Source organism: Pezoporus wallicus, unplaced genomic scaffold (genome assembly GCF_028554395.1).
Source record: "Pezoporus wallicus isolate ANWC-B61680 ecotype Strahan unplaced genomic scaffold, APGP_CSIRO_Pwel_v1 contig_2025, whole genome shotgun sequence".
Classification (NCBI taxonomy): domain Eukaryota; kingdom Metazoa; phylum Chordata; class Aves; order Psittaciformes; family Psittacidae; genus Pezoporus; species Pezoporus wallicus.
Window position 1 is genome coordinate 1,275,226 of NW_026640253.1, and position 27,268 is coordinate 1,302,493.

The window sequence follows — 27,268 nt, forward strand, 5'->3', positions numbered from 1 at the left end:
CATTTGACAGATTCAGCAATGTATAACAACTGTAACATCAGACCTGTAATGACTTACATTGAGTATCGTATCACCAGCCAATTTGATGTTACAGTAAAACAACCGAAAGATTTCTGTAATTTCATATTGCTGAGCTGAAACAATTATATGTATACTTCTAACTGTAATTTAATATAAAAATACCTGGGTATGTGGGTATTTATTGCTGCCTGCAGTCCTACTAGAAAATAAAACTGATTTTAGATCAAGGATATACCTGTTTGCTGTAGTAAACTGCAAGGAAGAGGGCAAAGTGGTAGTAAGATAATGAGGAAAGTATCCTGCTTTCCCTCATGGACAGTGAGTAGCAGGCAAGAAATACAGGAAAATTTTTAGTTTGTGTCCAAAACCTGGCTCTCTTGGGGCAACAAGAGAAGATAAGGGGGAAAGCCAATAATATTTACTTCTGCTAAATTAAATAGTAACTGGATTATTATATCCCAGTAACATATTTACTAGTGGAGAATATGGAGAATCATAATTTGTGCTTTGTTTGTTGGGGAACCAGGATGGTCCTCACCTTCATACAGAGCCTCACACATCTCATGAGGTAAATTTTGAAGATTTTTTTATTTTTGCTCTGAAGTATCAGGAGAAAACAATGCCAACAGCAGGATACAAAATCAGATGGACAAGTGCCCTGCTCTTCTTTGAGGAATAGGATGGTGATTTCCCATGGCTGTAAGGGCTACTTGTGAGTCTCATGAGAAATGCATTTGAGCAGCTTTAACCTAATGTAATCTGTAATCTTTCTTCAAAATGCAGAATTTCCCCACCCCCACCCAGAAGCTGCAAACTGTTTCCATTACCAATGCCAATAGAACTATCTGGTAACAGACAGGGTTTTGAAAGAACTCACGGGTGCTGTGTTGACCACTGTACATGATGATGTATCGCTGTGATGGTCACTGTACTCTTTTTTCCCCCCAATGATGTTCCTCACCTGCCCGCTACTGTAGGGGGTATATAGACAGCGTGTGTTTGCACAGAACGAGGGCATCCACATCTCTTTGCTCTGCTGTTACTTGGAATGATGCAGTGATAGACTGTTACACAGAACCACAGCAGCAAGTCAAGTCTAAAGGGTGGGTGTTATTTCACTAGGACTGAGGACACCCAGACACGCATAAAAATGCAAATACAAGTTAGTTACATCCAAATATATGCTTTGTTTCCCTATAATTTTGTAGCACCATTCAGAGACCCCTTGGATTTAGAAATGAAATGTATCTCATTGGATTTTATCTCAAATCGCAACATTGACATATATTTCATAATTGTGTCAAGTCTGTCTTTTCTTGACTTGCCAAACGAGTGAAAGCCTTCTTACCTTTTCACTGTGTCTGCCTGTACAGCTCAGCAGTACTGATAGCGAATTTGTATATGCAGCAGGAAAAGTGAAGATCCCTTAATGCCACATGTATCTGTTTCTTTTAAAAGAATTTTAGATCACTATGGATCAAATTTAACTTTATATAGCTTTAGCAAAACTGCTGGCATCAGAAAGGCAGAAATATAGGTGGTATCCTGAAGGTCATGATATTTCAGTGCTTATTGTCTCTGCATAAAACAAGCACAATCCCGTTCCTCCCCCCTCCCCTGCCTTCTTGCTATTAACTTCTCTCATCGAAAGTTCTTCCCTTTAAGGAAAATAAGCTCAGGTTTTTAGGAAAGATCATGGAAAACATTTATGCAAGCTAAGCACTGTGAATTTGTTGTTATATAAATTCATGGCTTCAAATCCTGAAAAATTATAGGTACAATTATATGTTTTGAAATTTTATATTTAGTTCCTTTATGGGCTGGATATGAGCGTATAAAATGCATCAAATATAAATGCCCTAAACTCTAGCAATTCTGTATCTGCTAAATTGTTCACACAGCTGTTATTTACATGTACAAATCTGAGTTTTGTGATGGTAGAAAGCAATTCTACTGTGCTTCTGATATTATTTCTGCATGCCAGGTGGTGCATTAGAGTTTTTATCTAACTAAAGAGATAAATACCTTCATATGTAATTGCATGGGTACAAAGTTTTGGCTGAAACTGAAGGGTGTGAAGAAGCAGATGATATCGTATTTTTTTTTTCCATAAAATAGACTCCTATGAGAAATATATTGCAGAAGAGATAGAAATAATTTTTTCAAGCACGTTGTTTTGATTCAAAAGCATTCAGGTATGTGCTTAACTTGACTTTATTAGGACTACCAACAAATACAATGTTAAGCACATGTCTAAATGTTTGAAAGATCAAGAAGCTAGTTTTACTAGCTTTAGCATAAAGAGATGTTTATGTTTCGTATTCAAAATACTAAAAAAATTCCCCAGAAGTGTGCAGGATAATGAGCTTAATGGAAGTGCTGAAATACAAAATTGACTTTATTTGAAGAAGAATCAAATAGTTGTTCTTTTTGGCATGGCTGCTATATTTCTATTATATTCATTTTGACACTGTACAATTTTTTTTTTTTTCAAACGCACAGTCTTTTTTAAACCTTTCCCTATATTCTAGGATATCTGTGTTTAAATAGAGTTAATCAGCTGAATTCTTTGCAAAAGACTTGTAGTTTTTGTTCATCTAAACCTGTAGTAAATTTATTCTTCTCTTATTTTAACATTTCCTATTTTTTATAAAGCAATTTTTGAAAAGTTTTTAATTCACTTCTGTATATTGACATACAATTTTTAAAAAGTAGAAGCATTAACATGCTCTAAATTGTTATTTTTTTTTTTTTTCCTTGGGCAAGAAGGAATCAGGTATGCATACTGATTAACACACTCCAGTCATTAACATGTGATTATGTGGGCTGCATATTGAGCACCTGCCAAAAGATAAAATCCAGCACTTTACTACATCTGCACAAGGACTTTTTGCATTTCTTTTGTACTTTGACAGCTCAAGAAAAAACAGACTTTGATATCTTTGTTCAGCATAATAAAACTGTGTACATAAAATATCTTCATGGAGGAAAGAAAGATACTACATATATTTATTTTAAACTTTGAGGCCATGAAAATTTTGGAGACTGAGACTTACACACCACCAAGTGTAACATGAATATCTTAATGTAATGTATCACTGACATTCATATACAGTTTATAACATTCCTGCAAGTTTATAAGGATTATCTGTTCTGGGATTCAGCCAATGTTATTGTAATTCACAACAGTTTTATGTGATACCTTTATGTCTCGTAAATGTCTTGTTTTTATTTCAATCTTCCAAATGTTTCATCAGTGTTTACCTTAAAGAAATACAAGTACTCTATGCGGCAGGCTGGTTTCCTGCATGCATTCCTTTGCAAATGCTAAAAGGGAAACATAAAGCATGTAATACATGTCATATAACTATATACAGAGAAGGATTTCTATGTGCATTTGATATTGCTAAAAACATAAATATGAATTTTATTTTGATATTTACAGTCGATCTAGTTATAGGTCAGACAGCTAAGATGACCTAATAGGAGGAAGTTGGATATATACAAAATGGTCTGGAGTATCCCAGTCACACAATCCTTGTTTTATTTGGCAGCTTCTGAGAAGCATACATTACAAAATATATCTTTATTTACCCAAAAGGCAAACAGTGCTAATCAGCTGGGACTGATCACAATGCATGTTCTGTTTCAGTTTAGATGAAGATGTAAGTCTTAATACTCATTCTGTAAATGGTGGTCCATTACTTTTTCTTAGTAAGAGCATTTAATGAAAGTCCAGGGCATAAAGTCTCAGTATTGTGAATTATTACCAAACCTAAACACTGGATGTTAGGACATATGTTATTTGGATAATTAAGGAGATCCTTAGCATTTAACTCTTACAAAAGCATACATGAGTTTGTGCATATCATTTGTGGGTGAGTTTATTGACATATAGAAGTGATTGGTCATTGTATTTAAGAATTTTGAGGTCATATTTACGTTCTGTTTGCAAGAGAGAAAAATGCCTGCCAATTTTTTTCACAGATTTGCTCATTTGTAAAGAAAAGGGTTTAAAGCACATAACTGAAATATTGTAACATTCTAAATTCCCTCTACCCAAAAGTTGGTGTACCTGGATTCATTAGGTTTGCTCCAGCAACTGAGTATGAAGGGATTACTGCAATTAGATGGTCATATTTTACATCAAACAACAAGTCCCTGCCTATAAGACCATACTAGTATCACATATGCCTTATCTACTTGAAAATGTCCCTGCCCATAGCAGCAGGGCTAGACTAGATGACCTTTGAAGGTCCCTTCCAACAAAAACTATTCTATGATTCTACGTTTTTTTTTACGTCGTCTCATTTTTAAACCCTTGATCTAAAGTTATTTTCCTCTTTCTTTTTTTCTGAATGTCTAATTTTCTTAATTTCTTTATTTCTTGGCTTAGATCTACTGCTTACTCTTGTATTGTTTCTTCTTGAGGTTTTTATGTAAGGTTTTTACAGATTGTATTCAACCTAGACTTTGACACTGAAATCAGTGTACGTTTTATCAGAGTAAATGCTGAGTGAGTTAAAGACTTGAGGTTTTATTCCATTACTTGCTGTTTGCCCTCCCACTAGCATAATTTGCTGAGACTTTACAAACAATATTCTCTCAATAGCTCATAGCAGTCATTCTCAAGCCTTGGCTTTAAATAAATCTTTCTTAATAAAACTTGTGGCTTTTTTAATCGGATGAGAATTGGAAATGATCACTTAGATTTCTAATTTCTCTTAATTCTATTTAATTAAATTCCTCAAAGTGGGAAACCTTATTTAATGTAGTGATTGGAAATGATTTTGTAAACATTTGCTTTCATTATATGTTAACTCCAGACTAGTTCCAAGTGCCAGCATGCCTCTAGTACTTGGAATCAAAACCGCTCTGGATATCCAACTTTCCTGGGGTGTTTACATGTGTCCCATTCAACGCAGAGACAGATAAATATCCTTTTATAACAGAAAAGCCTCATCCACATGGAAATAAGCAATTCATAAAACACATTTTATGTTAGCAATATTTGCTTTCTACTTCTTCCTGGCCATTCATCCTGTGATTTCAATGGAACTCTTACAGAAACAGTTTGCTCTTTGGCTGTTGAGTAGGACTGCAGTCGTTAACTTTCAAAGTTGATTGTAGTTATTCTTAAATTGGTAACTAACACTGTGAGCCTGATTTTGTACAGCCCACATTTTCAGTTCCTGAGTTTCCTCTTTTCCCACCTTCAGAGAGCTTCTCTTTTTGAGACAGAATCTGTCTTACCTACATGAAACATAAATGCCACCATAAAGGAACTGTAATGTCTCTTTATTAAAACCTGCAGCTTCATGCACTTCCCCTCTTTAAGGCTTCCTATTTACAGAATCCAATTCATGAAACTGTTGATGTCTCCTTAACCCTTATGAGGATCCCAAAGAGAGAGCTGTCCCAAGCCAGGTCTCCAGTCACGACTGTAGAGTCCCCGAACTAAGATGTTACTTCTCAGCCCCCAAATTTAGCCCGCATATTTTGTACTTTGTCCATTCAGAACAAGGAGCCAAGAATGTTGAATCTTGTTTTTAGCTTACACTTCCACCAGTAAAACCATATTTTTTTTGTGTGTTTACTCAGTTTTACAGATGTTGATATAAGCTTTAGCTTTCCAGTATGAAAAGTGCTAGGTCAACTTTCAATACTCTTACTTCGCTTGCAGCCATTCTCTCTCATTTATCTTGTTAAAACCAGTGGGACCATGGATGTGAAAATGAACTACTTGAAAAGTAAAGAATCTGAATGCACAAGAAAATAATTTTTTTCACACTAACAAGAAAATTATGATTGTTTGTTCAATCCTTTTCAACAAAAACATCTGAGGAAGTATAAGGATTTTCCTTCCTTTGGAAACTAGGCAGCTTTCTTTTTGAAGAATTTTACCAATGCAATTTGTGAAATTTAGTGAACGTATATGCTAAAAGACATTTTCTTAGGGTGAGAGGCATGCTGAAATATTTATCCAGGATATTTTAATATAGATTTTTAAAGTAATTGTTATGGAGTGAGAAGAAAATACCATGTATGTAGTCACAAAGAGTCTCTGTGTTTATTTTTACAAAGCCATTATATGTAATTATTCAGACTTGTTTCTGCCACTACCAAAACTATATTGAGCCATTCACAGCCACTGTAAAAGGAGTGGCCATGGGCCACTTGTTGAGACCAAGCAGCCTAGAAAGCTAATGAGACTAAGGACACTGTTGTTGGACCACATATATTCAAAGCAAACTTGGAATTGATTAAAGAAGTTCACTGTCCCTGTAAAATTAAGAGGGGCAAGGATAGACCTAGGAAAGCTTTTATGATATTGCACTGGAAATCTTAATGTTTTCTCATTGGCAAATGAATAGGGGGTTAGGTACAGGTTTTAGGGGTAAGTAAATTTCGTGCATGTTTTCCTGCATGGGCTACCTGTCCCTGGGTGAACCATGCATAGTATGTTACTATTCATGCCTTGCTAATTTTGGACATTAGCAATCCGTCTTTGTGCACTTATTTATTTTTCTCCATTTTGTCCACTTTGTAGTCTAATCCTTGAATTTTAATGGCTATATATAGGTATTAAGTCTGGTATAATAGGGACACTTAGTCAAAACTCTCAGCGTTGTCAGTTGAATGATCTGTAATACAATTTTGTCTATGCTAATGGACTGAGAAGGAAATATATACATGAAAAATGCCCTTTATTTACCTTGATATGAAGCCCCAGTGTTTCAAAGATAGACTGCTTAATAATAAGCAGCTGGAATAGTGGTCAAGACTGAGTTTCTGCCTTTCGGTGCTGGGCAGTAAGATTTTCTGGTTTAGTCATCTCTTCAAGTAAATACCTCTTCAATTTAAACCATTTTTGTATCTGACACAAAGATAAGGCAAAGAGGAAAGCTTAAGATGTAAAATAATCATACATGTTGTTCCTTAAGCAGTCAGATTTATGCCTAATTTTGTGCAATAAGATGTATTCAAATTTTATCGTTTGCCAGTTACTCAGGGATAGTCTGGAAATGCCACCATTGTGGTGGGGAAAAATCCTTGTTCAATATCCTTGTATATTCTGGTATAGGCATAAACAGTTCTACAATTATCCAGTATTAGTGTTTGAGTGGGAGAATACACTTGTAAATCTAGCAAAGGTATGGTGGGATCCTGAGCAATCTGTGCCAGATGGCACTTTGGATCAAACTGAGAAGAAACCCACTATGCAATGTTATCTGTAGTAAGCTATACTTATACCTAAGACACAAGTAAAATATGCTTCAGGTGGACATAATATTTTGATACTGACACCTTATTAATATGTCGATTTCTAATATCTTCTATTTCTTTACTATTGAATTAATCCTTATGTAGTTAAGATTAAAAATGTGTAGGGTTTACTGTGACTGAATTTCACCTGTGTTGGATGAAGAAGTATGCTTTGTGTTAAAGCTTTTGTCCATATACTGATTGCTTGCTATTTACCTTATTATGAGATACTTTCTTTTGTTCCTGCCTTATATGGAAATCATTGAAATCAGTAAGATTAGCACATCTTTAAAAATGTACCTCTCAAAGGAACTATCATGTGTTGAAGATATTATTTCAGGTTTAGACTTAAAATGCCATCTTACAGAAGAAATGCATGAATTTTAAACATGAAAATTCAGGAATGTGTCAGTTGTCTAGTGTATTCTGTACCTACTGGATGAATTTAGACATCAGATTGTGTACAAATATGTTAAGTGGACATTAATATCAGTCATATTTTCTTGCCCGTTTTCTTATTATCAGAGAAAGTAATGCTGGCAAAAGTTGACTTGTGTGAAGGATTGTCATTAGTGCTGGTGGATTGCACAGCTGGAGTTTGCAAAATGAAAACGTTTTTGTTGATCTTGGCTAGGCAGTTTACTTGTCTTTACCTCTTCTTCCATGGTTATGGTTTTTTGAAATAGCATGAAAAATACCTTTAATAGCATCCTTTCTTTCCTATTTTCAAATCAAATGTACTGGAGCTTCCTTGTTCTGTGAAAGGTAGCATCATAAGACTTCTCAAGGATAGGATCTATTTCATTACTGAAAAAGAACCAGGTTCTTCTTTTCTGACCATGAATTTTTTTTTTTTTTTTTTGTTCTATGGTAAAGCATGGTGGTACTTTTCCATTCTGGATTCCAGATTTTCTAGTGAACATACTGTATGCATTCAAGCAAGGGGATCAGCAAACATCTTGTGAAGATGATATACCTCTTCTCTGAGACAACACTCCATTATCTATGTGAGGTCAATATAGCCAGTTCATATGGTTGGAATAAAAAAGAAAGCTGCCAACGGTAGATACACAGGAGTAGAAATACCTATTCTGAATACATAGCTATAAAATTCCTTCTGTAGCCTTTTCAGTGTTTCATTTCAGCTACATTTTTATTTGCAGATTATTCACAAATTTATCTAGAATCATAGAATGCATGGGAATTGGTTTTGTTTCTTGTAGATAATTGTACATGCAGCTTATGAAGATTTTTCTAGCTGAGTTCTGCTATTATTAGATAAGGTATTTACAGGGGACTGGTCTGCAGTTTTTCCATTTGCCCATTTTATCCCTTGAATGCCTTTCAGTTTGTGCAGTTCTCCTTCTGAATCCTCAGCACTCTTCTTAAATATTTCTGATTTCAGAAAAAGATGGGGCTCAGAAAGTTATCCTTGCTGGGTTTCTCAGAATGACAATTCAGATCATACACTGCAAATATATTAGCTGCTTAGTGACCCCAATACTATAGCTGTAGGGCCAAACAGAACAAAAATATTAGAGATGCCTTTTATTCTTTTATTTTTATTCCATGTTTTAGTTACCCACAAAACTGACAACATAAAATACTCCATTATTTGGACAGATTCTCATTCTTGCAAAAGCTGTCATTCTGCCTCCCTTTCATAAGTGCACATCATTTGCATGGAGTTTAAACTTGTCTTAATTACAGACATTGCAGTTTTTTGAAAAGAAAAAGTCTTCTAAAACGTAAGTGTGGATATACTGCCTAATGGAGGCAGGACTTGGAGAGTCTAAGCTGTAAAGGAATGTTGAGCTGGACCATGTATACATCCAGACAAGTGAGAGGATAGGTTATCAGGAGGAAGAACATTCAGTCATTTCTACTTGCTCAAAAAATTAGCCTTATCTTCTTGTTTCCAGCCTAAACAATAGATGGAGTGTTCCTTCCTAAGAGCATGAAAAAACTCCTGCATTGAGTCTGATGGGTATAATTCATGTACTGTAAGAGGACATTGTTTTCTTGAGAACAAACTCCTTTAGAATTTATGTTACTCTTGTACTATAGTCTTCAAAGGAGGAAATGCCATGTTTTATAGCATTAATTATTCATTGAGGAAACATATTATAGAAATTCAAGTTTAAAATTTGAAAAATAATAGAAGATGCTTTTAGTGGATAGATTAGAAGATATTGTTGTCCTTTGTGATTTTTGATTCTTTAATGGATACAAATGATTAGAATGAAAAATTCTACAATGTTTGATAGATGAAAAAAATTAAGGTGAAGTTTTTGTTCCGTGTCACCTGTCTTTCTGTTTGTGCTTACAAAACCTCTGTCACTTCTAATGTGTTGATAAGGGTGCTGCCAGTGCTGGGATGCAATAGTGTCTTCTAGTTTCCTGTCTTAGTGAATAAATACATTTTCAACATCACTAGCAAATTCTGCCTCCTTCTCCAAGGGTAGTAATATTGTTGTGCTGTGCTGATCAAGCTACTGTGCTTGATGATGATTTGATGCCACCACCTTCTATGTAGTCAACAGCCCTTAGTTACCACACTTGCTCACTGTTAGTGTTGCTCCTTCTGTTATATTGCACAGCTAATCTGTTCAAGAGTGAAGCAAAGATATGTGTCTGATGTTGTCGCTGATAGTTAATGTTTTCTAGCCTATCTTTCTTCAGATCTTGTTTCACTTGGGACATTTCTCAGCACAAGTTTCTTCAGTACGCTACAAATGGGTATATTCAGCTCACAGAGTAGTAGGAATGTTATTGTTTGTGAGGAATGCTATTAATTTGGAGAGTCAGTTTTGATAGAACTGTTAATTCATCTCTTCTTAAATATATTGCCACTATTATTCTTAATGTTTAATTTTAAAGGAAATCTGGTTTATGGCATCAAATAGATATGATGGCATTTCTAGACATACCCTAAACAACTGCCCCCTTTCCCCCCTTTTTTTCTTGGAGGATATACGTAGGCTCATTAGTATGACAAACTAATAAATAATGTTCTTAACTCTTACCTGTTTTATATCCTTCTGGCATAAGAGATAGCCTGTGTTTTCATATCGTATTGTTTCTTTGCAGGAATCAGAGAGTAATAAGTTATGTTCCCTATATTCCTTCCGAAATACCTCTACCTCACCAAACAAGCCCGATGACGGAGGTCGTGACCGCAGTGAGCTAATGACCAGTGTTAATTTTGGAACACCAGAACGCCGCAAAGGAAGCCTTGCAGATGTGGTGGACACACTGAAGCAGAAGAAACTAGAAGAAATGACCAGGACTGAGCAAGAAGGTTTGTGCTGGATAAGGCCAATACAGTTTGCCCACCCCCAAACCCTACAATTTTTATGGCATAAATAATGTGTTTGGTATCATGAGCCAGAAAATTGCATAATTGGCAAAGGCTAGGACAAAGTTATTCACAGAGTACCATGGCAGTGGTAGTTTGAGGTCCATTAGGGATTTTAGACAAATATGCCAGTTTTTTAAAACTTTCTAAATCGTGTTGGTTGTGTGCAAGTCAAAGCAATAATGTTGGTTTAGGTGAAAACTAAACTCTTGAAAGGTTATGATGAACTCTTAACTGGTTGTAAAATTGTGAGAGATATTCTTCAGTGCTGTTTGTTCTTTCAAAAGATGAATGTTTATTTTAAACAATAGGAATGAATATAACACGAGCTGGTTAGTTTTGCCTTAGAAATTCTCATCGTTCATCACCTTAATGACCCAACATCTGTGGCTAGGACAATGGGAAACACTTTCATTGTAAAAAGTACCTAGTTCTGACCTACATATGTTAAAAGAGATAAAAATGAGGACAAATCTTTGAGCTCTAAGGCAATTTATGTTTTCAGTCCTTATTCAGATATTTTCATCAACTTTGTTAAGATTTTAGTCTTGATAGGAACTAAACAGAGTTGCAGAACAAGTTTATCAGTATATATGTGCACAAGGTTAAGGTCCACCATAAAAATCTCTCCCCATGTCAAGTAGAATGAAGTCTTGTTGCTTTTGAAGCAACACCTTCTAGTCTGTGAGCTCATACATGAGTTTGTACCAGGGAAGATGTGAAAGCAGGAGGCTCTGAAATATATAAACACGTGTGGAGGCATCTGTGTGGATTCTCTCAGTTATTTTACCAGTATTATTTTGTGGCATTAAAAATAACCCAGGAAGTATATTTGTATCATAGTAGAACTGTAACACAGTAGAGCTTTGTGATTACTTCTTTCTTTGAAATATGGATGAGTGCAGAATGATTTTACCTCCTCAATTTCATGGTACAGTAACAGTCCACTTCAAGCGGTGCACTTTAGGATCCCTTGGCTCCGTGTAGCAATGTAGCCAAGGGATGAATTTCAGCTAAAATTGATGCTGATACAATAATATTCTTAAATATGTGATAAAATCATGTAGGGATGGAAGCAGGCTTTCAGATTTCTTGGCATAATTGTTAAATGCCAGCACATAGATAAATGTGTTCTATAGGTGTCCTTTCTGAAGCTGGTGAAACATCTCTAAAGAGAGAATGTCCCAGATTCTTTGCTACCATCTGTCTGTTTTCAGCTGTAAAGATCACTCTTTTAAAGATTGCTTTCTTAGATTTGGTGGTTAGACTAGGAAAACTATTTTAAATGTTACTTTGGCAAAGCTGATTTTTACAGTCAGTAACAGTCGTTTGACACTCCATGCTAATCAAAGGTCTTGGCTCATACTTTGCTGCGGGTAAAACTTAAACAGGGGAAGTTTAGGTTGGATATAAGAAGGAAATTCTTTCCTGTTAGGCACTGGAATAGGTTGTCCAGGGAGGTTGTGAATGCTCCATCCCTGGCAGTGTTCAAGGCCAGGTTGGACGAGGCCTTGGGTGATATGGTTTAGTGTGAGGTGTCCCTGCCCACGGCAGGGGGGTTGGAACTAGATGATCTTAAGGTCCTTTCCAGCCCTAACGGTTCTATGATTCTATGATTCTGTGATTATAGTGACACGACAGCTAAGACTTCTCCAGGAGTATACTGAATGGTGTGCTAATAGAAATGTGCATCAGAAAGTTTAAACATTGTGTCTTATTGCAAGCATTCAGGTGTTTCATAGATTATGTTCTGAATTGAATTATTATATTTATGAATTCTCAGTATTTTCTTCACTTCCTCTGTATTAGTATACACTGTTTGATTTAAGAGAGGTATGTGCCCAGCAGAGAGATCCCTCTCACTGCATCTGAGCCTTCCATGCTATGTGTTCTCACCAGGTGTGTAATAGAGGTAATTTCTGATCTATAAAATAATCTTGCCTTTTATGGGCTGTATTATAGTAGAAAAGTATTCTAAAGTCTACCTGTAAGTTCAAAGGTAATTGACTGTAGCTTCATGTTAAGTTCTTTTCAATTCATCCAGTATTTTCTGTAGGAAGAAAGGTCACTTCCATTTACAGAATCTAATTAGTGAACATCTGACTGGTATCATATAAACCAGCACAGAAAAATCATTAATAGAAAGATTGCAAATTCTTAAAGATGTTACACTTAGGAACTTCAGTGGTTTTAAACTTATGTATAGACTAGGAATACCAAAAATCTTATGACAGATTTGAACACCTATATCAGTATTCAGAGGTTTCTCTAAATTAAAAGGAAGTGAACTCTCCAGACTGGTTTGATTGGGTTAAAATAACATTTTTAAAATAATCACTATTTTAAGGCTTTGATTTTTGTTGTGACTGTGGGTACTGCAACTGCAACAGTGCAGAATTAGTTGGAGAAATGAGGTCTGAGATTATGCAAATGTTTTGCCATTTTATAGTCTCTTTTAAACAGCCTAATACAGGTTATTTTATACAAAGAAGCTCCATGACCATCAATGTATCTGTGGGGACTGGGCTAACATACAGTCATATGTCAAGTTAAGTGTAGAGTTAGAAGTGGAATAAAGAACCCAAGAATTCCAGTCATCTGCTCTAATACCCATGCAAGTACAGCAAGACTTTTTCAGTGTTATTATATAGTAAATTTCTAGTCCATCTATAGATTTGAGTAATACAAGTTGCTGATGTGAAATACTTAAATATTTTGGGTATACCTTCAGATATTAAGTGTCATGCTTCTGTATAGTAGTTGTGGTCTTTATTGTACCTCATAACATTGGAAATGAAATATATACTGAAAAGACTTTATCATGTCTAAATAAATGTATTTAATCAGAGTCCTTTGGCTTCTGAAAATAAGTTCTCTAATGAGAATTTCAACTCGGCAGCTGTGACTGAGGAGGTCAACAGGCATTGCCTAAGAGAATATGGCCCAGCTGGTTAAATCTGGTTGTTGTAGTGATTTAAATGGTCAAGTGCTGCCTGTAATCCAGGACCGTCTGTTTGTAAAGGAAAGAGTGAGTGTTTCAGCATAATGTACAGCTGTTTTAATCTCTCTTTAATAATAGTGCTTCAGCCAGTGTCATGTCTTGTGTATAATACCGGGCACATGAGCACCTCACACAGGACTGAATATACCTTAGGTATGTTTTTATCATTATTTGTACTTTGAACAAAGATTATCAAATCAAAGAATAAACAACATTATTTTACTTCATAGTCCAGTATTTGCATACTTCGTACAATAAGGCATTCCAGTGTCTTAATTTGTAGTGATTTGAAAATGAGAAATTTGATGAGAAAATTGTTACTTGGAGAAAAAAAAAGAAAAAAGAAAAAAGAATGCTACAAATATTTAGAGTTAATATGAGTATGTGAAGACTTTGCTGACGTGTTCTCGCAAGACAGAAGAGGTCAAAAATGAACAGGTGTCTAATTTAATCAACAACGCTAGACTCTAGGGCATCTTGGATAACTTCAATATATTCATCTTAGGTTTTTTTATGAGCAGGATTGTTTTGGGGTGGTTTTTTTTTTTTTCCCTTTTTTTTTTCCTTTGGAAATATATTTCTGTTCATTCAACTATTAAATCTCTTTATAGTTCAAATGAAGAGTTTATGTTAGATAGAATGGTCAGACTGATTCTTTCCCCTTCTATCCCCCTTCAGTAAAAGACCCTTCTTTCTGAATATTGCTTATATTACTTTTTTGAGACAGATTTACATGGCCTGGGCTGACTGAATTCTAGGCTGAGAATTGGCTTCCAGACAAATATCCTACTGTACTTCATCATAAAACTCTATAAGCAATAATTAGTAGCACACATCTTGTCTGTAGCTAGGAGAGCAGATTTCCCCCTTTCAGATCTGGAATGCTGGGTTGGCAGGTCAGCTGGCACTTCTGAGCTGGAAACTGGGCATGTCATTTCTGCTGAGTGCTAAGCCCTCATTACTCAGGGCCTGGATTCCTAATTCACTTTTGACCTTGATTCTGAGCAGTGTATACAGTATCATTTTTCAGCCAAGCTCAGTTCGCAATTCTAGCACAAGCTTTTTATAAACTGCTTCCCATTCTTGTTTCCTCCTTGAAGACCATAGTTGAACATTGAGCAATCAAAGATTTTTAAGTATGCATTTTGGAATAATGAACATCTATGTAAAAAGTAGTATATTCAGGGATTTCCACCTATTCTCTGTCATTTGCACCTGTTAGTACCTTCTCTCTATGGATGGATATATGTAACTCATAGGGATACATAATACGTCTGAAGATATCTAAATCAAAAATTCAGAATTCACATGTATTATTCATTTGATATGCAATAGAAAAATCTTACTACAGTAGTCAGTAGTGGTGGATTTTCTGATTTTGAGTTTTGTTATTTTTTCTTCCAGCTTCATTAGTTAATAATTATTGAAGGCTTTCTTTTATATTGACTTAAAATAGATTAACTCTTCCCTTATAACATTTTCTATCATGCCAGTAAAAACCCAGGATAACAACCTTTGAGGTCAATACATTTCAGAAGTCCTCTTTTTTGGATCAGGTCTTGAACTACTGAACCTCTCGATGATTATTTTTGAATGTTTTTCAAAGGTTTTAGCGAGTTTAATTCAAGTTACCTATCTTGTGGTATGCTCTATACCCACAGTTTCCACTGGTGAAAGTAATCCCTGGTTGTCCTAATACACCTTGCATTTATAGACCCCTGTTCTTTATTCTACAGTTTTCTTAATGGCTGCAGATATTTTGTTCTGTTTCAAGGCATTAAAAATGTTACTGGGATTTGCTTTTAGGATAATCCCAACTAATTGTTAAAAATTAATTAACACCACTGTTTTATTTTTGTGACACCTATGGAATTCATAAAAGGTAACTGGTTCCTCTCAGCTAGAAACAAGCCCTTTGAATGTGAAAAAAACCCACCTTCTTCAAAATCTGTTCAACATCTTTGAAAAACCTTGCTGTATCTGCTAGGTGCTGTCCTCATCATGTTTCCTTTTTCTTCTTCTTAAAAATCATTTCTGGTAGGCAAATTCAGAATCCACTATGTATATAGCTAATTTAATACAAATCTTTTACTTGCTTTTAGTTAGAAGCAAGAAATTCTTCTGCTAAGCTCCAGATACACTTCCAAAATGAAAACACAAAAGCCCGAAAGTCCACACAATAAATGGATGTCTCAGATCAAGTTAGAGGAGATATATGAGGCGCATTTTCCTAAACCACTGTTTTGTTGAATGTCTTACCTTTTTCATAATTAGATGCAACTCTCTCCCTCTTTTTTTTTTTTCATCCAACGATCTTGATAAATCACGTTGGCCACTCCTTTTTCTTGCAATTTGTGCTGATGGTTCAGAAAAATATATTCTTCTATTTACAGAAATTTTATGTATCATTTCAAAGAATTCATTTTTTTTGTAGTGTATTGTGAATTCCTATGTCTTAATGTGTTAGAGTAACTTAGGAATTTTTAGGAATATTAGCACAAAGAGACTGGTTTCTAGGGTTATTTTCCTGGTAACTCAAAGAATGTACAGCCTAGTTTCTTTCTATCTGAGGTATTTGATTTTTCCTCCAAAAATTAATTCTTGTTTGAAGCAGAAATAACTTTAATGAACTTATTTTAATGGCATTTAGAGTGCAACGTATGTTCAGGTAATTTTTTTTCTATAAAGGCAAGCCCAGCCTGTGTTACCATACTCTGTCTGGTCATTAATATTTTGTCTCATATTTTTACTTATCCTTCTAGGTATATGGAAATTTATGGATTTTTTTACTATTTTCTGCCTTTATTTTTAAGTCTTTTGAAGTACTGTTTTGCGAATAAATGCTTTCTCACAGTTTTTATTTAAGAAACTGTCACATGTTGTCCTCTTTCCACCTTATCTTTGCATTTATTATCTGGCTGTCTACACTACAGTCTTGCCCAGTGTTGTAGCATTTGAGCATCTAGTAATTACTGACAGGTTCTGTTCGGATTACAGGATAGTAATTCTTCAGCATTTTTTCAGTACGCTTCATGTTACATTTGAAAATTTTTCCTTTTGTTTTCTTTGTTCTGAAATTTGTTCATTGCACAGAACTGGGGAACAGTACAATCTTTTTACATAGGTATCATGCAGAATGCGATTTATATGACTAAATCAATAGATTATGGAGACTATCTTTTTTGCTAAAAGGTTTTAATGTGCCTTCAGTTCTTAGCTCTAATTCAGGATTATCAACAAGACTGTGGCGAGTGTGATGGTTGCATTTTTCATAATAGGATCTCCTGGAACTTGAAAAGCCACGAGGACCTGTTGGGAGAAAATACACTTTCATTACTCTTGGGCAGTTACCTAGATATAGGATAAGTGACATGTTACTGAGCTTATGCTTTTCTGGAGGTTCAGTTTCCCAGCGCAGTTTTTTTTTTGTGTGTTGAAACTTTGTACCTCTGTACATCTACAGAACTGTTGATTTTGCTAATAGGCAGAGTTGATCATCGCTCAAATCTAGGGGCTCAGAGAGTATGAAATTCAGGTCTCAGTTCTGAAGACTGGGACATCGCTTCTAGCTGTGATAACTCTTTAAGGTATTTTTTTGGTAGAGGTTTACTTTCATCATTTTGAAATGCTCACATTACATTGAGGACATGGCTTTATTCAGCCCTGAATATTTGAGATGAATGAAAATCCTTTTTATTAGAACAAATGGGCTTTGAGCCTTTCCTCATTGTCTCTGAACTTGAGCTGTAGGCAGGGACAGATTAAACTGAAACAGGCAGATATCTTCACCAGCTGAACATTCCAACCAGTTCCTCTCCAGTAAGTGTGTTTTCCAATGTCTTACCATCAGGGGTCACCTCATCTTTTTTTTAATCACAGTGTACCTCTCAGTTTTGACATTGTCTATTGCTGGATACAATTTAATTTCGATTGTGTGATAAATTGTCTCCATGCTTCCATTTTATATAATTTTTTGCACTATGCTCCTTTACATTTTTGTCTCCTTTTTTAGAAAGTCTAAGGTATACAGATTTATATATATATAAAGATTTTTAGAGGTATAGGATCTTCTATCTTTACACTATTTGTGTCATTAGTATTACGAAAGCATTATTTAAAACGCACAGCTACAAAGCCAGCTTTTTCTTTAGGTTAGTAAGAAAGGCAAGTTCAGTACGATTGGGTACAACTGACATTAGTCTCTGTGGTGAAGAATTTAAGTGACTAAATAGCTGTAAAAATATGGAGAGTTGCTTCAGTTGCATGATCTTGGTAGAAGAAAGATAAATTTAAACTTCATTGCTTTCTGATGTACTGTGACACAAACAACGTTATGATTAGATCATGCTTTAAAATGGGAATTGAAATACATTTTGTAGTCATCAGTTTTATAGTAGGAACTAAACTTCATTACTTCCCCTCCTAAAATTGCTAATTTAAATACAAAGATATGAGGGAAAGATAGGGCTTGAATGTGGTCGACCTTGTATGCCGTTGTATTTTCCAAGTCCGGTAGGGTCTTGGAAATGACCTCAGATTTCTTTGGTGATGAACTTTAGTTTTAGTTGGTCTTATTTGCTTTGCCGTTCCTGCTGTTTTGCAATAGGGCCTAAAAGTGCTTTAAGTGCTCGTGACTGTGGTAATGAATGAAAATATCTTTCTAGCACTGAGAGTATTGCATTAGACTGAATAGTCACCTTACTTGTAAAGGTGACTATTAGAGAGGGGCAGCTCTAAGTAAGGATAACGATTTGTGTCCAGCACTTATTTACTGAAAATTGTAAATGTATTATTTATTGAGAGCTCTCCAGACAGTGCTTGTCAAAATAAAAATGTCAACTCTAAGCAAAATGTTATAATACATAATAAAAATGCTAGGTGCGCACTTTAGATATCCAGCTAATTAGATCTGCTTTTCTTAAAGAAATGACAGTAAAAATGTTCAGCAGCATGTACATTTTAAATGCTGATATATTCCTTATTTTCCTATACAGTATTTGGTTTAGGTACCTTATAATTACTTAAAAATATTTTTGACAACTTTATTTGGTTGCCACAAGAGATACTGAGGCATTTGCTATCTGGCTGCATGAGGCATCTACGTGCTTAGGCTGTCTAGTTCATCTAATGGAGAGAGCAGATATTCTCACCTCTATGTTTTAGTCTGAAACTAAGATGCCACTTCTTTCATAAGGGAAACCTGCCTCCAGTGGAAACAACAAACAATTAAGATTATTTCTCAGCCATGCTAATCAACCCCAAATAAAGGTTATGTTAAGGAAACTAAATCTACTGTATGTCAGTGTTACTATTTTTGTGTATTCTTAAGAATTTTGTGAATTAGTAACAATTAGAGGAAAAAAAGGAGTTCATTTTTTCCATTTAAAATACTATTTATTTAGGTACTTTTTAGGCATTATTTTCTTCCCCGAAATTTGTAAGGGGAAGAATTTGAGCTTAAAAAATTTAGCAGTCTTCTGCAGTGTTTTATAATATGAGGAGGGAAATTGGATTTTGAATTTATCCTTATTATAAAGAATTGCTCAGTTCACAGCATCATAAAATCTAGGGTGTTATCATTAAAATCAGCTGTTTTCTTTCAAGTGTATCAGCCAATATGTGACAGAGTTTTACTGTGTTTATTTCAGTGGCAATCTACCTGTGTTCTCCTGTACTTAGTTTGCTGGTGGTTTCATAAGGGCAGAGAATCAGAGAGTGGCTTAGATGGGAAAGCGCCACTTGAGATGGCCTGCCCCAGGGCAGCATTGCCTAGAACAGATTGTTCAGGGCTCTGTCCTGTTAATTTTTTAGCATCTCCAAGGATGGAAGTTCTACAACCTGTTCAGTGTTTGGTCATCCTTACAAAAAGAAGGGTTTGTCTTCTGTTTCAAGGGAATTTTCTGTGTTTCCATTTGTGCCCTTTGCCTCTGAGCCTCTTGCTGGGGCCACTGAGAAGAGTGTGGGTCTGCCTTCTTTCCTCCCGCCATCAGATATTTATGTATTATCCCCTGGAACCTGTCTTTTCGAGACTAGATGCTCAAGGCTTTCTCAGCCCCTCTTCGTATGAGAGGTGCTCCAATCATTTGTTTTTCTTGTGGCCCATTGCTGGACTCTCTCCATATGCCCATGTCTTTTTTGTACTGAAGAGTCTAGAACTAGACACAACATCCTCGCTGTGGTCTCAAATATGGTTCATTTTAAGGCCCCTAGTTCTGCACTTTAGGCCTTACCTGGTACCTTTAAAGGCAAGAGGGGCTTTATCATGAACATCAATGGCAGTATGCTCAAGCCCTGTCTGAGTCCTGTTCATCTGTATAATTTGAATTTTTACCCCTAAATGTGTGCTCTCACTTAGTTGACGAGCACAAAGGGAAAACCAGGAACAAAACTCAATTCAGTGTTCTAAACTACATTTTTCTGTTCTTCGTAAGTGTCTTTTGGATTGTGATGAACCCTTCTAATTCCCATTAGTAGCCAGGCTTTTTCTATTCACTAATTGGCATGTTGATCTCCAAAATGAAGCATGAGTTAGTAGCTGGTTATGTATCAAAATCCTTCATTTTCAGTATTACTGTAATAATATAAAAAAGTCATGGAGTTTCTGTAGAGTTCAGATTGTGATATTCATGGAAAAAAGAGTTCAATAGCCCTTGTTATATGTAGTCGTGAGGGCAAGTACTGTTTAAACATCTGCACAGCTCCTGTTAGCATTGCTTCATCATGACTAGCAGCACCCATTCTGTTGCAGTCTTGGACTGTTTTTTAACATGGGTTGACAATCAGCAAAGCTGTGCCAAAATGTCTTGTTCTACAGCCTAGAATTTTGGAATGTATCTAATAGCTGTTTTCTTATATTAATCATAATATATTTTTAGTTTTACTTACATAGGTGCCCAGAGTTCCCGGGCACAGTGCCCTATGCATGAATGTCTGTTTATTTTCATCTTCCTTTTTGTTAACTGTTTTACTTAATGCTTTACATAATCATTTGCCATATTTTGACATGAAGCTGTAATGCACTGCTGCCTGCTCACATTTCTTGGAGAACTTGATGTGACATCACCTTCTACAGTGAATCATGATCTTCACTGAACCTAAAAAACACCATCTTGAATACTCTTCTGTCTTTTATTTGTTTGAAAATGTTGAAGCAAGCAGGCTCTTTCACCCATCTGGAGGAACTCTGAACACTCCAGTTTGCAGAGCCTGCAGTGGCACCAGAAACATTGAGAGCTCTGTAGTAAATTTCTTGTTAGTCTAACTGCCTTTAGACTGAATTCTGTTTGCATTTATAGCTGTGCTAGATGTGTGAAGGCATATGCATAAGGACAGGATTTGGTTCTTTCTACTCTCTCTTCACATTTACCTGCATTTTCAATATTTAAAACAGTTATAAAGCTCTGATTCTCAGTGTAGGTCTTAACAGTTCTTATCATATCTTAAATATGTAGCAAGCAGATTACTTTTAAATATTTACAGTGAAACAAAAACTAACACATCAGGCAGAGGTTTGTTAAAATGTCAGAAGAACTTGCTGTAGTGAAAACTAAATATTGAACCAAATTTATTCCTGAGGTGACTCTATTAACTTCAGTGGAATTACTGAAGGAATAGTTCTGGAAAAATATCTGTCTAGATATTGTGTCATAGTTTAAACACTTTTACAGAACTTTAAATACCCCAGAAGTAATTTAATGGACCTAGCATGAACATGCATCACAAAGTAAAATCAGCTTCCTTCAGTTTTGTTTCCTCTGTGGAGTGTTTGTGTTTTTAGCTGTTTAAATGCAGTGTGACAGCATTATTAATAGGTTTTGTTTTATCCGCAGCTATACTTGTAATTAAAAATGTAGTTGGAGCTTTGGCTCCTCCAAGTTTCAGCGTCTGTTGTTTCTGTGATATAATGACTAGACAACGTATCATATCTGTTGCCTTTCTATGTCTGCATATCAGATAACACAACAGACAGTGGCCAGACATGTAACCTCAAAAATCAAACCAATTTGTTAATGAATTAGCAAGGCAACGTAATAAGCAGCTCTATTCAGTCATTTTCCTCAGCTTTCAGTTATTCCTCAGAGCAAGAGTTGCTAGTGCTGTAGCAGCAAATTATTTGATGACAATCAAATTGGCTGATGAGAAGATAAGCAAAAAGCCCCAGTCTAATTAGAAAACACTGTATATTAGGTGGCAAAATGTGGGTAATACTTTATCCTTTATTGTAAAATTTCAGTTTGCAACTTTTGGTAGTTAATGAATTTTCTGTTCCCCCTCCCCCTCTCCTCACGCAAAATAATTAAAAAAAAAGGCCAAAAAGAGACTACGGGATTTGAAACACAGTGGCCCTGAAGTGATGGGAAAATGGCCAAGGTGTCACAGCTAATTTTTGACCCTGCTTTATGAGTTCTGCTGTTCCTTATTCCCCTTGTCAGTCTGTGAGTCCCTGAGGCTGGACAAACTGGCCTAACATCACTCAACTCCAGTTTTATATCCTCTTTTAATAATGTTGAGTCTATTCTGTCCAACTTTGATTCAGACAACCTGCTTGTCTCAAAAAAGTGATATATTTAATCAGTGGCCCTGTCTCCAGCATAGCTCCCACTGCGTGCGACTAGAGCCAAAGAGTAGTGCAGTGGCCTGTCACTTCTGTTTGAATAGGTAATGTGGAGCCGTTCAGCCGAAGAGACAGGAGCTGGAACTGCTTGTTAGGACACATGATCAAAAGCCACTCTCTGCTTTCTGCCAATCAAGCCTCATGTCGCCTTGTGGGGCAAACATTAAATAGATTTTTCTGCTGTACACTGTGGGCACTTTGCCAGTTTGACATGTGAACTGTTACAAAAGATACCAGAGTTTCCACTGCTTGCTGACTGCTTTTAAATATTACCAAGCCCTTGCTGTCCAAAGTAGAATGTTTTAAATAATGGATTATGATAAATTTCCACTACTGTTCGGCAGTCTCCTTCCTGCTCCCAACAGTTCAACGCTATTTTTAAAAACAAAACTAAGCTGGTTTCAGAAAACAAGCAAGCAAATAAAAAACTGTTGAACAACCTCATTACACATAGATTTGAACATAATTTTTGTCTGAGAATTACTGTGAGTTGTCACTTTCACTGGTGTGACTTTGAATATTGCTTCTATTTTTTTTGTCTTTTTACATTATTTAATTAGATTTCCCTAGGTGAGATCATAGCACTGTTTTATTAGTATGTTTATGTGGAGGGATATTAAAATTGGCTTGGTTTGTAAATTAGGTTGAATTTATTTATTCTGTTTATTGGCTGCTGGTGCAGATAGAAATGTCTTAAAATGGCTCAGTAGTTGGGTTTAGTTATATTTTCCCTTGTTTTTTCTTCTTTGTCTATTACCCTTCATAACCACCTCAGCTCTTGTGCCCATGGCAACAACACTCAGTGGTGGAGGCTAACAAAGATGCCATTTAAGCTTTGCCTAAGTAATGAATATTCTTTTGTAACTTCCAGGGCCACTGAATTTATGTCATTTTTCAGATTTCCCCAATACTTATATAACTGCTTTTATTAATGTACTTGTGGTCATGATGATACCCAGATATTTGCTCCCTTGGGCTTGCTTTTCCTGATATAATTTCTTTTCTTTCTTTTTTTCGAGTAAAACTTTTTTACCAAAAACATACCATGGCAATCCAGTGGAACTCATTTAAACAGTGAGCTACACATAAACAGCTGCTCCTTCAATAAGCCATTCTTTATAATACCCTTATTACCTTCTAGTGTCTCAAATTCTGATTAGTCAACAGTGATGATTACTGTATGGCATTCCACTGCCCATCTTCCTTCTGCTCAGCTGCTCATGTCTTAGCTGTTATGTGATTACAACACAACTTGTGCATTGTTTCTCCAAGTTGTTCTTCATATTGTATATCTTAAAAAAAACAACCAAACCCTCTTAGGAGATGGGAAAATTTATTTTGAGTCACTGTGAATTCCCTGAAACTCTGTGAATTATTTTTGTAAAACTGTGACCTTCACAGTCTGTGTGCTCTGTAACTTGCTGGTAGGATGAGTAAGTTCTTTAGATTTACAAGAGTAATCTATAAATAAATTCCAGTTAAAAGAACTTTAGAAAAATGATGGTTAGGTATTGTGAAATTTGTGATATGACAGAGTAGGAGAGAACAAAGACTGTGTTTTAAAGAAAAACAAAAGCCAAAATCCACACAGAGTTTTGGCCTAGCTTTGCTTTCACAAAAATTGGTGGGTTCAAAAGTCAGTAAGAGCAGAGCTATGTCATAAGAAAGCAGTTTGGAGAGTTTACCCCAGTAATACATGCTGAGTTTCAGAAAGGTGTGTGGCAGTAGAAGGAATGCACAGATTGAAAATGGAAAGAGGAGGAATTATGTCACCAGTGCTCTGGATCTCTGATTTTTGGTCAAAGCAGCAAAGGGAGATTTGTTAAGGACATAACAAGTTTGTCAGCTGGTTTATAATGTGAGGAGAACACCCTTGCTGTGGCTCCATAATCCCTCGCAGCTTCTTTTGGTGCAGCCCCTTAGAGTCAAGTCCTGGTGAGTATGAAATGCTGACACACTCAAAATGCAACCCCATTAAAGGCCTTAAATCTGTCATTGTGCTCTGGAGCCTGTTCTGAAAATAGCAAAGCTCTTTTTGTAAATTAAAATCGGTGTAAATGGGAACAGATGTTGACATGCTTTACTTTATCTGCAGGGATCCCTGTTACGAGGGAGCGGATCAGTGAGGTTAGGTGGTAGGAATTACTGCGAAAGTGCAAAGGAGAGGATAGTCTAATATAGACATTGTCTTTGGTTTTATGTGGAGCTGTAATAATATCCAGTGGTTACTTGTAGTTGCTGGTAAGTCCCTATACAAGGAAAGATGACCGTGTAATACCTTTAATTCCCGTTAGAATGCTGTCCCTTTTTATATCTGTTTACACAGATAAAGGGGAGGGATGCTCGCCCTGTTTTTCAGAGTGCCATACTCAGCCAGATCTTGATTCTAATTGGTTCTGAGTGACCTCAATTCCCATTTACTTCTGTGTTACCTGAGCTTACTCAGAACCTCATGGAAGGTGCTTATCATACCCTAGGCTCAACCTACGAAAAATCTGTATTCAAGCTGACACTGGGTAGCATTTTTGGTATTTCAGCATTATGTCTTAAGATTCTGGGTGAACTCTCACATTGCATCAGAGTCATCATCAACTTTTAATAGTTTTTGAAATAAAAAGTAGTTCTATTCTGAAATGTGCAATTTATTAAATAGCTTTACTAGTCAATCTAAATAAATTCTTGGTGGAGTTTTTTCCTGATTAAAGAAAAATATATCAAAGGATGAATTTATTTATAAGAACTGTAATAGTTTCCCTCAATTCCTTTTATATTTTAGATTACCTTATAATTTTCTAAATCTGCATGAACAATAATGATCAATTTTGTCAGTATTATTCACACCTTTTATTAATTTAGCATAGATGAATAAATGTGAATGTTGTGAAGAGTTGATTTGGAATAGATTTTAAATCTGACAGTTAGATTACAGGGTACCTAAGAAAAAATGGCTCTTTCACTAGGTACCTAGTAATTTAATTCTTGTTTGAAATTATTATAATTTATTACAGTGTGTGGGTCCTAATGAATGTCTACTATTAAATGAAAAGGAGAAATTGAAAATATGAAATTCTTTTAACTTGTATCTTAAAAATCCTCTTAAACAATCCAGTAGATATTAATAAGCAATGCACTTTTCTTTCCCTTTCATGTGAGTGCAAACAAAAACATTTTTCCCAGTGCCTAATGATATTAGATGAGTGCTGCTGGAAATTTTTACTTAGAATCAAGACTATCTTAAAATAGAATGGAATAATTTTATGTGATGAAAAATACCTAAAAATTGCTATCTTGATTAGACATTTAGACCTGAACATACAAGTCTTTCTTCAAGGAAAGCTCAAAATTATTCTCTAGAAGTTTTACCGTTGTTAGAAATACAGAATTTAAAACTTCTCAGCACTTTTGCTGCTCAGGGAGTCAGTCACCAGGGCATGAGAATTTAATAGCCATTATACTTCTACTGTCATTGTATGAAAAAAATTTCCATTTTCCTCACTGACTTTGTTTTGAAAAATGGGTAGGAGAACTTGGTGAAAATGGGCAGGTATTTCCTAATAAATGGAAAGTAGGTAGGTATTTCCAAATATATGTGAACAATATGCTATAGTGGCATTTTCAGTAAGTGATGGAACACAAATTGTGGAATACCTTTGTGAACTGGATGCACACACGTTAAAGATATTCTTAGATACAAACTGTTGTCAGTTCATACTACTGTGCCTCACATAAAATTTGGCCATTAATGGAGCTATACCAGGATAAAATCTGTTTAAAGAATAGAAGGCCTCTCGTTTTGTCTGTAATATACCACGGTATCCAAAATTATGAGAGCATTATAGAAGCATCTATTAAATAAAAAAAGCTTAGAGGTTTTGTTTGTAATTACACTGTTTACAAGTCAGTAACCATTGTGGCCACTGACATTCACTGGTTTCAAACTGGCTCAAGTTTCTCATTAGTACTGTTGGGGTTTTTATTTATTTATTTATTTATTTAGCTCTTCTACATCTCTTCATGTAGAGGATTCCCATTATTAAAATATGAACCAGGACCTTTCTACAAGTCAGCAAAATGTATTTCTAAGCTGAACAAGTCACTAGGTTTCCCTGCCATTTCTGAATTATTTTTTTTTACTTGGAAATCAATACAGTTACCCTTCTTGGTGAAGTCAGCTTAGTATGAGTAGAAAAATATTACCTCTGGTTACCTGTTGCTGTCTTGAAGCTGACGGAGTACCAATTGAATATTCCATTTTAAGGTATGAAGGTAGCATTGTGTGCTTGCACCCTTTGAGGTGCGTGTGTCTTTTTTCTTGGGTAAGAGTGTGGACGATATTCTACTGCATGTTTCCTGATGTGATGCCAAAGAGGAAAAGAAAAGAAAAGAAAGAAAAGAAAGAAGAAAGAAAAAACAAAAGGAGAAAAGTCTGTTTCGGGCTGAGGGTGTGATTTGTCACTGCAATAATTTTAGCATTTTCATCAAATAGCTGTGTCTGAGTTCAAGTGAACGTAACTAAAGCCAGTATTTTAAAAAGTAACCTGAATTTGGGACTTTTTTTTTTAATATATTCCCTATCTAAAATGAAAGACACCCAAAATCACCATATTTGAGAATGACATTATAAGCACAGAACAAAACTGGTTAAATTAACCCTTGTGGTCTTTCTCACTGTACACAACTGTGGAGTAGAATCTGATCATGTATGAACTCTGCTACCTAACTGATAGGATCTGTTTCAAGCTACTAGTAGGAAAATGGAGACTGGAAAGAACTTGTTCTTTTCAAACTTCTAAAAATACTTGGGCCTTTCTCATGACTTAGGAATTTTTATATGTTTACTGTTCTTCACTATAACCAATTCCAACAACTGCCCTGTTACAGTAAAAACATAGAAGCATGTTTAAACATGAATAGAAATGTCCTTAAAACACAACATTTCAAAATATAAATATGAATTAACACTAATGTCAGTTTTTTTTTCCCTCTCCAACATTCTTAGCCATATTCT

General features: G+C 35.5%; 1 protein-coding gene across 19 annotated transcripts in view; it reads left to right on the forward strand.

The window, feature by feature from the left end:
- SOX6 (SRY-box transcription factor 6) overlaps positions 1-27,268 on the forward strand; it is a 371,657-nt gene that overhangs the window by 148,608 nt on the left and 195,781 nt on the right. For 18 of the 19 annotated variants that reach the window (XM_057418199.1, XM_057418198.1, XM_057418194.1 and 15 more), the window contains one exon: positions 10,378-10,588. In XM_057418199.1, coding sequence (XP_057274182.1) covers positions 10,378-10,588 — 211 coding nt within the window. Of the gene's footprint in view, positions 1-1,101; positions 1,125-10,377; positions 10,589-27,268 lie in introns of those variants that run through there. The other variant, XM_057418209.1, reaches the window with a different exon arrangement.